Source organism: Haemaphysalis longicornis, unplaced genomic scaffold (assembly GCF_048455015.1).
Source record: "Haemaphysalis longicornis isolate Haplotype H1 unplaced genomic scaffold, Haemaphysalis longicornis Haplotype H1 scaffold_1, whole genome shotgun sequence".
Taxonomy (NCBI): domain Eukaryota; kingdom Metazoa; phylum Arthropoda; class Arachnida; order Ixodida; family Ixodidae; genus Haemaphysalis; species Haemaphysalis longicornis.
In genome coordinates, this window is record NW_027526203.1 from 424293667 (window position 1) to 424304961 (window position 11295).

General features: G+C 49.6%; 1 protein-coding gene across 2 annotated transcripts in view; it reads left to right on the forward strand.

Moving 5' to 3' along the window:
- Nucleotides 1-11295, forward strand: part of LOC144155678 (uncharacterized) — a 237218-nt gene that overhangs the window by 212956 nt on the left and 12967 nt on the right. The window contains exons 1-3 of one of the 2 annotated variants that reach the window (XM_077687274.1): nt 5903-6980; nt 7137-7296; nt 9041-9260. In XM_077687274.1, coding sequence (XP_077543400.1) covers nt 6835-6980; nt 7137-7296; nt 9041-9260 — 526 coding nt within the window. In that variant the 5' untranslated portion in view covers nt 5903-6834. Of the gene's footprint in view, nt 1-5902; nt 6981-7136; nt 7297-9040; nt 9261-11295 lie in introns of those variants that run through there. The other variant, XM_077687273.1, reaches the window with a different exon arrangement.

The following is an 11295-nucleotide window of genomic DNA, read 5'->3' on the forward strand; positions in this document are numbered from 1 at the left end:
CAAGAAGAGGAAGTGTTACTGCTACGCCTGACTTCAACCAAGATTCTAGCATAGCATGGAATACGCTGGCTCCTGTTAAAATTACATACATCTGCGCAAATCGCCGTGAGCAGGCTATGATCCGAGTAATCGCAGGAGGAAAACTTCCTTGCACTCATAACATCTGTGGTCACCGTACTGTTACAATCGGAAGCCGTTCGCTGTCGTCCCCAGTTTAGGGCACAGCAATTGTATACTGGTGTCTCCCAGACCGATCAAAACGGCACGACAGAAAAGAATGCAGGTGTGTGCGCTCCTTTGATACGCGTAAACTCCGTTAATGCAAATTACACGAAGAAATTTTTGCAGACTATACTTTTGACATTTTTGCGGGAGCAGATTATTCAAATTTAGCTTTGCGTCGCCCTATGTGCCTCATTGCGTGAGCGGACCGCCCCCTTAATTGTTCACGCCGGAAATAATCCTTCTTAAGCGGCTGCCATGCAGAGCTGCCAAAACCCAACGTTCATCTCTCATCAGTGTAACTGCGGAAGTCCCCGGGGAACATGTCTATTACCATCGTTATTCCTCATCTACATAAATGGTCTTCCCGCTGTTATTAAAACAAAATTTGAACTATTAGCCCAAAGACTGAATCATGTATAATCCCTTCCGCTTCTTATCCGATCACCGTGTTCTTCAATATAGCATATAAACGTAATTCTTTCATGGTGTAATACCATTAAACCTTGATAAATCCAAGTTCACGTCATCTTGCCGTGAACACAATTTTTTATTGACCTTTTTGCCAAAGGGCATCAAAGGAATGGAAAGATTAAAAAAAGGAAAATGACGGGGGAAACCGCATTGTGGTGGAGAAATTGCCTAACACGAAGTACAAATGCCTCGGTGGGCACCTGACGTCACCTCTATCAGAACAATAATATACGAGAATTCATCTGCTCAGCTGCCGATGTTTGCCAAATTGCTAGCAGGGTTCGCCCACGATGATTGTCTTTCAATTGGAAGCATTGTTTGGGTTGGAGAATTATTCAGGATCACAGGCATAGACATCCACAGATAAAGATCCCTGGATCCTCGTAAGTAATAAATCGTGTAGTGTGTGCGTGTGCGTGCGCGCGCGCGTCTGTGTGTGTGTGTGTGTGTGTGTGTGTGTGTGTGTGTGTGTGTGTGTGTGTGTGTGTGTGTGTGTGTGTGTGTGTGTGTGTGTGTGTGTGTGTGTGTGTGTGTGTGTGTGTGTGTGTGAGTGCGTGCGCGCGTGTGTGTGTGTGCGTGCGTGCACGTGTGCTTGTGTGCGTGGGTGTGCGGGTGCGTGCAGCGTGTGTGAGTGTGCGTGCGTGCGTGTGCGTGCGTGCGTGTGCGTGCGTGCGTGTGCGTGTGCGCGCGCTTGTGTTGTGTGCGCGCGTTCGCAGGCGGGCGTGCTTGCGTGCTTGCGGCATGCGTGTACGTGCGCTCGAGCACGTCTGCGTATAACGACAGAGGTGATGGACGGTTCGGCGTAAGAGGCTACATTGTCTGATACTGGAAATACCGCAGCAATCCTTGTCGCATTTCTGCGTATTTCTTGAATTATTCATACAATTTTTGTGTGCACTCTTCTCGCAGGCTATTCTGAACCTCTTGTTTCGTGAGGGAGATCATAAAGTTTTCTTTCGTTTCCTTCTTCGAAATTATCATAATTCTTGCATGCAGTCTGAAAATCGAATCTGTGGTAGACCTCTCCAGCGTTGCCTACGATGCGGTCGAATGCTTACTGCTGCTCTCATTTTTGTGTCGAAGACATTTGTTAAAAACATCTACGGTGTCTGACACGAACAATATCTCTCTTGTCTCTTCCTGGCCTGGACTCAACCAGAATTCTTCTTATATTACGGCACTGTAAAAGATTTCCATCCGTGTTGATTCTACCTCCTTCTGTTTCCCGACTTACGTTCTGGTGTCCAACAGCGAGATACCTTCATCCTCACCTAGTGTCTTGAAGGCTTCAACTGGTATCGCGTCTCGTCTCGTTGCTTCCCTGTTCTCACTTCTTTATCAGAACGTCAGTTCACTCTTTTATAATATCCAGTGTGACTTCGCCTTTCAGTAATCCGCTGCTATCGTGCTGAATATTTAAAATCGAACAGCTAAGCGAACGATACTCCTCCCATTGGCCTTGTCTTGTCCCCGACTCCCCTTGGATGTCATAGGTGTACTTAACATCCGACCCGTTGTTCTCCTTCACCTAGGTCATATTTAGGGTTGAACGTTTTCGGGTAAAACCCTATTTTACCAGATTTTTACACTCCGAACATCTTTCAAAAGAAGCGGGTTAAATCCGATTTGTCCCCGAATGGACCTTTTTAAAGTGGCGATCTTGCAGATCGTGCGCTGGCGGTCCGCCCTTTTTAGCCAGTACTTGCTGGAAGCAAGCCCCTCAAACACGGCTTTCCAACTCATTGAGTATTGGCATGACGCCACCACTCGCTTCCTCAGGCTGGCGAACGATGCACTGACATTGTTGTGCCTAGCTAATGGAAGCTGTATTGTAAAGAGAACTTTCTCCCAGTTGAGATACGTTCAGCAATCAGACAGGTCTCAAATGAATTCTGGCACGTTTCGCAGCCAGATGATCAGGTATGTAAACAAGGATGCGCGAAAAATCGATGAACAGCTTTTCGTGAATAGAGTGTTTCATTTCTTGGAGGTTATCAGTGCTTTTTACGGTCATCATTACTGATTCATTTAAAACTAACGCCAAATTTCGGAGAGTATTTTTCTAGAAAACTCTGGTGTCCCCCGATAACCAGATTGAAACAAACCCCCCGTGTAACGCGTTAAAGAAGCTCGTGATACCTTCTGATAAAATAAACTGAGGGTATTACTTAGTGCTCCTCTAAACTAAACCCGAAAAAAACCCGAAATTTTGGAATGATCTTACAAAAGAAATTCGATTTCTCCCCGATTACCAGTTCCAAAAAAAGCACCCGATTTTTACGCCCCCCCCCCCCCCCCACACACACACACACTTTTAAAAAACATATAAAACCCGAGAACGAACAATCCTAGTCATATTCTTGGTCGAACATTAAAATAGATCAAAAGAGAGAAGAAACAGTGCCAAAATAAATAAAAAACAACCGCTCGCTGTTCATAGCCCACCGCTCAGATCGACGAAAACCGAAGTTTGACGTCGTGCAGAAACAGCCGCAACAGATCAATCCAATGTCACTTTAATCAAAGCATTGAAGGACTCCGCTTTAACGAAGCAGGTCTCTGGGGAACTCCCAATTAATGACAGTAACACGACTAAAAGGGCTCTCTCGGACTATCCCAGCATGTTCGAGGCAAGTACTGGCACGAGTATCCTTTGCTTTTCGAGTGTCGACGCAGTCTTCACCCATAAGAGGCTTCAGTACGGAATAGCCTCAGTCTGTTGGGTTTTTTATACACCAAGGAAAATCTCCTAAAAGGCCGCTTTGGGATTTGGCGGCTTCTTCAGCTGGCTCACACGGAGGTTGAGCAGGCCCACGCACTGTAGTCAAGGAGGAGACATGCTCACTATACCCAGCCTCATGGGCACACAGCTCGTGAAACCACGCTCTGCTTGTACAGTCAACCTTCTACTACACACTGGACAGACACTTTAGGTCACTTTCAATTCCAATACGGACATTGTACATTGTGCCGAAATAAAGTTTATTCGGGGTCTGCACCTCGGGCGATATCAATGCCATCACGCGCAGTCTCGCGCTTTGTGATTGTGTGTACTGAGAAACTGACAAAAAGAAATGGCTTTGCCAGAGTTAAGCATGTTACTACGTGTTTACATTGCTCGCCCTCTCCCCACTCCCCTCCCTTGTACTATTCGCGGGTAGTAAAACGAAAAGGACACAGAACATGGTGGGATCTTAATTATGTCTTTCCCTACTGGTTAATGGCTCCGCGGATTAGCCGTCGTGTCTAAATGTATAAACTTATCTGCATCCTGTGCTGAGCGACACCAACAGCTATTTCCTGCTATACTGTATGTCTAAGTTAGAGTTCCGCATCACAAACCTCAGTGAGCCGTTCCCCCACCCCTTCACCCCTTCCCAAGGACAAGGGCTATCTAGATCCAAACAAGACTTACCTTTTTGTACGCGCTGTGAGGAGACCAATAAAGACCACAAGTTGGTTTGCTATTTGTTGGCCACAGGCGTGGCTTTTATTGTGACGTTTCTAAGGTTTCCCAAAAGAAAAACGATGCCTTGAACACCAACATGTAAAGACAAGGAGCTGGTGGTTTCGAATTTATATCGATGTTTCCTTCCTCTGACTCTGAAGTTAAAACATAACACGCAGGACCGCGCATCCCAGCCTTACCAGAAAACAAATTTGCTCTGCCTATAACAAACTTTTTTTTTTTTTTTTGCTTCACACACATCGCGCAGAACCAAGGGGTTGCCCCTGCACACGATGGCGCTCTTGCTCGCATACAACGCACCATCGTGTCTCTCCTTGCCGTTACAGTTTACTCTGCCAACAGATTTACGCTCGCTGGACAGCGGCAGCAGACGGTGAGCGGGAGCTGTGTGGTGCTCAGGACGTGTACGGAGACCCCCAGCGAGGGTCCCTCTCGTACAAGAGCACCTTCGTCTCCGGGGGCCGCGGCTTGCGTGTTCCACGGCGGCGCGATGGCCGTGGAGAGGCACACCGCAACAACTAGTTTTTCCAGGCGCATTACATCGCTTTAGAGACGCAATTTCATATCGATCTCCTTCTGCAGCGAAAGCGTGGTGCTCAGACGGGTGCGTGGAGCGCGCGACGAGCAGCACAGACATTAAGTCTTGTTACTGGCGCTGTAGATGAGTTGTGCCTGCTGTGCCCGGCGAACGTCGCTGCAGACAGGGACAGCTTGTTTCAATTAGGGCTGCGACACAACAGAGGCCCCTCCTCCCTGGCTCGTAAATTCATTAGGCAGCGCAGCAAAGAACAAAGCGCGAGGCTGTGGCCTTCAAGCACACCAGGCCGCCAGGGGCGTGAAGCAGAGCTGCGGCAGGCGCCCATTTATTCCGCCAGGTTGCGCCACTAAGCGCACGAGCTGCTGGCCTTGCTGCTGCTGGCGCGGCTACGCGGCGGGATGCCCGAAAGTTTGGAGACCTCTCAGCGAAGGCGATTCGCGCAGCGGGCCGTGCGAGAAGGACTACAGGCATGCTTGACATGAAGGTTGCGTGGAAACAGCCGCGTATGCCGTGCCTTTTTTATTCAAGTCAGCGGAAACTTTCGAAAGAGCGTGAACCCCAGCGCTCCGTAAGGAAGCCGTGATGCTTCCAAATGGAAGTGATGCTCGATAGCTGGAAGCAAGAACACGAAAACGAAGCAAAGGTTTAAAGAGGTCGGGCCGACTGGGCGCCATAATTAAAGCATTCAATCGCACGAAAGTGGCACACTGGACGTGAGTGTGAAAGAACTAATACCAATAAATGTTAAGTTGGTGCTTACGCACCCCTAGAGCTTCACACATCCAAATAATTTTCATCGTAAAAAAACGACACCTTGAAGAGATCAGTTACCCAGGAAGAGTTGTGATGCTTTGCTCTTCGCGCATTTTGATTTTTGCTTCCTCTATATCCGCCTCGGGCCGGGTGATCGTCGCAACGCGCGCGCCGGTCAGGCTAATCGGTTTGACAGGAACCATGTCGCTGCAGGCGTGACCCGATCGAACGACAGTCCGACAGCCGCCACTGTCCAAGCGCGTTATACATCATTCGTGAATTCGTCGCTGACGGTTGGCGCGGAAACGATAAAGCAAATCGTCCGAATGTAGTTGTTGAACCAAGATCCGAAAAACGATAATGATCGAAGGCCCCGCGAAAGGAGCGGTCGGCGGCACGCTGATGGGAGGGCGGCCCTCACGGCGGGGTGCGCAAAAAGCACTTGAGCTAAATTAGCGCCGAACACAAGAAGCGTGGTGCGGCCGCGCTGCTGCTGCTGCTGCACAGGCTACGTCATCAGTGCCCCTGTGCGGCTCCCTCCGAAGATATCTTGGTGGCCGAAGAGGGGCCTTAACGAGGCCCAGATTAATGATGCACCTAGATGGCGACAAAGGCCCCCGCCAGTGGTCGCTAATTATGGGGGGCAGGCTCGGTCGATATCGGGTCGGGGTCACGAGCTACCGAATCGGACTGAACGCATCGGGTGATTAACAACAAGCGCGGCATGTTGTCTGGCTGCCGCTTCCGCAGGCCTCCCAGCGTATATGCGGTAGACGCCATTCAGTGGCGCGGATTTGCGACACCGATCAGCGCAGTACTACGTGCCCTGTGAATTTGGATCATCGAGTCGATTCGTTTGCGATGTGGCCATGCCGGTTTTATGGCCGTGTTTCCCACGGCGGTCATAAGGGCTATGTTTGCGAATCAAAAAGAAAAAGAAAAGAAAAGAAACAAGGCATACAAAAATGCAAGGCTGTTGAAGGACCAGTTTTCGCCGAATTGGGTGAGCCACAAAGGCGTACACGCGAAATTTTCTTTGTGGGAGCTACAACTGACGCAGCCAGCAAAGTGATTCATTATCGACTGGCTTTTGTTCTTGTCAAGAAGTGTGAAGGAAAGCGGGTCGCAGGGAGGGGAGAAAGTTCATGACTGCACGAGGCTGACCAGGTTAGCCGTCCTAAATTGCGCCAGATGGGAGTCAAAAATTTTCTTCCGAGCGCTGTCTTTACCGCTCGGTTGTGCCCATGCCTCGAGTGACCCTGATAGGCGCTCCCTCGTCGTCCTGCTGAACGCGTGCAGAGCTAGCGACGGACTATTCGTCATTCATTTGGGTGTGTTTACAAGTCACAATCACATCCCTTTTTGCTTTGCCCTTGATATGCCACAACTTTTCGCTTTCGCGCCCCACATCAAAGTGAGGGTGCTACAAACCACTGTCGCGATAAAAATTATTTCCTCGCAAGTATACCAGCCGAGGAAACGTCCCAGCGCAAGCCTCCAGTGTAATGTGCAAGTCATTACAGTGTAAGTCATTACAGTGTAAGTCATTACAGGCCTCCCGTGTAATGACTACCGCGCGTTCTTACTTTCTGTTTTTTTTTTTCTCGTCATTCTGCTGTGTCTCTTCCAAGCTCGTAATTTTGACGCACGTTCACACCAGTTTTATCATGTTCTGTGCAGGTACGGCGGCCTCGATTTCAATGGCGCGCGAAGAAAAAATGTCACAAGGGACTCAACATCCACCTTGAAAGCCTGGCTCAACGAGCACCGAAAGAACCCCTATCCCACCAAAGGAGAAAAGATCATGCTCGCCATCATCACCAAGATGACTCTCACTCAGGTATGCGTTGCAGGGGAGGACAAGTACTCGGAATCATTTCTTACTTTTCCTCGCGTAATTACTCAACAGAGGTTGAAAGGAAGGGAGAGGGTGGGAGCTATATATGCTATCCAACTTATAAAGATGCTGTCTATGCATTTTGGCAGCCAACTGAACCAAAAACGCAGCGAAACGATATCCGAAATATGAAATTTGTATAGCTTAAATTTCTCCGTGCCAACTCCGTCTTCTTGTTCGGCACCAAAGACGGTATCGATAATCTTCTCCTATTAGGCAATGTTATTTATTTATTTATTTATTTATTATACCTCAAAGGCCCCGTTAAGGGCGTTACATGAGGGCGTTACATGCCCTTTACAATTCAAGTAAAACGCTTTAAGACTCCCAGCCCAGCGCACATCTACACTGTCAACCTTTGTTCCCTCAAACTTCATCACCGGCTCATTTTTTCAAAAAAGTTATTGGGTCATAGAAACTATTTTTAAGCCCCTCATCCTCAAAATGTATACATCAGCTCTATCTCGCCGAGTTATTTTTTCTGGGCAAACAACAATTTTATCTCTTTACCTCACATACAGTAACACATTACACCACCGACGTGGTGCTATTCGGCCGTCATTCCGCCGTTAAAACTCCCTAACGAAAAAATTCGTCGTAGATGCCGCAACGAAGTCGAGTCATTTAAAAACTTAACCTCACACCAACCAGCTGCGTTGTATAGCCTATATATCCTTCGGTTGGCATACGGAGCCGTAAAGGTTTCCTCTATTCCATTACCACAATACATTTTTACTGCCACCAGTTGCACACTGCCGTTAGTCTGCTTCGCCCCAGCGCACCCGAATGGCGAATCCATGCGACTACTGCAATGTCAGCCAAAAAACTGTGATCTGCGTGCCTTCTGCATGCATGCATCGCAAAACTTTGAGCTCGCCTCGCGCATAGCTGCAACGCAGAACATGCACACTTTTTTTAGGTTGGTATAGTGTGAGTGTCATTGTAATTCGCGGAATTTGACCCGTGGTCTATGGAACGAGTCATTCAAGTTAGTTGGGATGAAGAAGACCCATGGTAATGGGTGTAAATTTCGTGGTACGTTAAAAGTATGGAACGAGTTGGATAATATCGATATATTAGAGTAAGAAAACACATACTTTGCAAGATGGAGCATCCTTATTATGAAAATTAAAGCGCGATAAGCACGACCACACAGAAGATGGCGTGTCCCGTCCTGCTTATTCTGTGTCGTTGCATTTACCGCGCTCTAACTTTTAGTGTAGCTAGTTTACAAATTCATATCATTACGTAAAAACGGCTCTTTGACCTAATAGCAAATGACACAAACGTAAGCACGAGCGTCACCGCCAGAGGAAGTCTACGTGTAGTATTCTTGGTGTTACAAACCGCGAAAGACAAACTCCAGGATTATGTGTTAACTTGTAAGCAAATAATATACCTCTGTCAAACTCCGAGTGGTAATAAAGATATCGTTAAAAGCAGAAATATAATGTGCCTTTAGGGGTCATCTAAGTGCTAAACCAATTCGGCCCGGGAAATTCAATCTGCCTCAGTGTTGTCGCACAGGTAATTTCCGGTAACTCTCTTCAAACGCTGCCGTGCTCACCTGTAACGACGGTACAATCAATTGTGTCCGCTGCTGGTTCGAACCTTCCTTTTTTCTTTTTTTTAAATTGAAGGATACTAGCTTACTGCCGGCATGCACCCACCCCACCTATCACCCCAGGTGTCCACGTGGTTTGCCAATGCGCGACGTCGGCTCAAGAAGGAGAACAAAATGACCTGGGAGCCGCGTAACAAGGCCGATGCCGACGACTCGGGCGCCGAGGACAAAAAGGACGACGAAGACACCATGGACGATCGCACAACGAGTGTTCAAGACCCGATGCGCCGGAGCGACCCCTCCAGATCCTACTGTAGCTTGTCGGCATTGCAGCGCTCGCGAGGTGAGTTCATCGCTGCCAACATTCGTCATATTTTTCGTCGTGCGCGATTATCCTCTTTCCTTTTTCGTTTTTGCTTCCATGGCGATTTTTATCTGCACTCATCCCGGGGATAACGGTTTTCGCTTCCCACCACAAATTTTACCCGAAAGGTTCGTGGACAGCGATCAGTCGTGAATCGCCCATGCGGTCTCGAACATCCTTACCTGCCGCGCATCCCACCATTTTCGTCAGCGAGTGTATCAGCGTCGCCACCTCATTAGCTCACAAAGACCGTAAGCCTTGTTCGCTTGCGACACGGCATACGAATATCGGCGACGTCGAGCTCTGGATTTATATTTTTGTGTGCCGCTGGGCTCTCGCGTGTTCGTGATTCGAAAAGGTTCTCGCAGAAGCCACGCTCTCTCTGCGGCGTCTCCCCATGCGCCAACAGCCTCCACCCCTCCTACGTGTAGGACGTGTTCGGAACGCGGCGAACCCGGAGCGGCGCAGACCTTGGTAGGGGCGGAGAAGGCCGCTTATCGGCCCGTGAGTTCATGAAATTATTCGAACTGCGCACGAGGGGGCGCGGCGGAGGGCAGTCGGCAGCGAACCGCCAGAGGATGATCCTGCCGTTCAAAGGCGTCCTTTTATCACGCACCGACCCGAACGCATTTTCACGGCGCGGCCGGAGAATGTAGTGAGCTGGCGAGCGCGTCGTTTAGGGCGAAGCTATCTGCGCCGGCAGGCATTTAATCTGCGACGCATTTTCGGGCGCCCCGTGCGCTTGCATGCCGTGGCCGCGCAAAGTGCGCCCGGTTGCTCCATAGAGCGATTGTGCGGGAGCGGTTGAGCACGGCGGTTCGTAATCAGTCCATGTTGCAGTTTGTAGCTCGCCATCACCGCAGTTAGCTGTCACACGCCTGCAGGTCGCACCAGCGGCGCGCCGCTGGGTCCACTAAGATATCCGCCACTTGCCAGGACACTGATTGCGGCTGAAGGAAGCCTGAGAAACGTTCGGACCGGCCAGCCAGGGGGCGGCTGCCAAACCGGTTCCGATTGTCCGTGCGAAATTATGCATATGCAAAGCCGTCGCGTCGTGCGGACGATAGACGCGCTTTTGTATATTCGGCGCGGGGGATTCAACCGGGGCCGTTTTCCTTCCTTCGCCCACCGTCTCCGTGCGAAGGTGCACTCAATCCGCGGGACGTTATCGGGAGCCTCGGAGCGTCGCGAGTCACGGCTGTGTCAGCGGATCGGACGGCTGCTGCTTTGTGGCCCGAATAGCTGACACCTTCGCTGCCGAATTGGACGCGCTACACGTGGCTGTCAAATTCATTAGCCAAAAAAGACAGCCAGCCGGGGAAATGACCTAAATACAACAAGCACGCCGATTGCAGACGGACATGTTGTCCCTTGGGCGCTAAAACATGGGATACTGGTGCAGTGGACATGGCGCGAGCCGGGGTGAGGTATGCAACAAAAAGAAACGAGCGTGCCGAGAGATCCAGTAATGGAGCGTTACGCCAACGTTTGGCTTGCACGTCTGGCGCCATGGACCACGTGCGCTAGGAAAAGGCCGTAGATGAGCGTTTCTTCGCTAGTTGACTTTGTGAGAGCCCTTTTTACTCAGCCACTCGGGCGTGACAGGCATCCTCAGCCGAAATGTGGGCGGGTCTTGCGCTCACTGCGTTGCGTATCAGGTGTATGCGCGAAGGCAGGAAACGGCGAAGCTCTGTGCGCGCGCACTTTGAATTCATAGGCGCACTTTGAATTCATTGCAGGCCACAGCTGAAACTAGAAATCCTTCAGAAAGCCCAATGTTTCTGATTATGAACCCCACAGCCTGGGTAAAATGAGACTCGGTCTTTGCTTGCGGTTAAAGTCGGCGGTTTTTAACGCTGCAGGTTTAAAGTAGTAGCTACTGTACATACAGTAAATACGCGTTATAACAGACTGCTTCATTCGAAATTTCCCTACTCCAAGTTTTCCACGGTCCCCACTGCAGTAAACGGAGAGTACACCATCCTGCCTTTAGCAAAGTACCGCTAACGAAGAC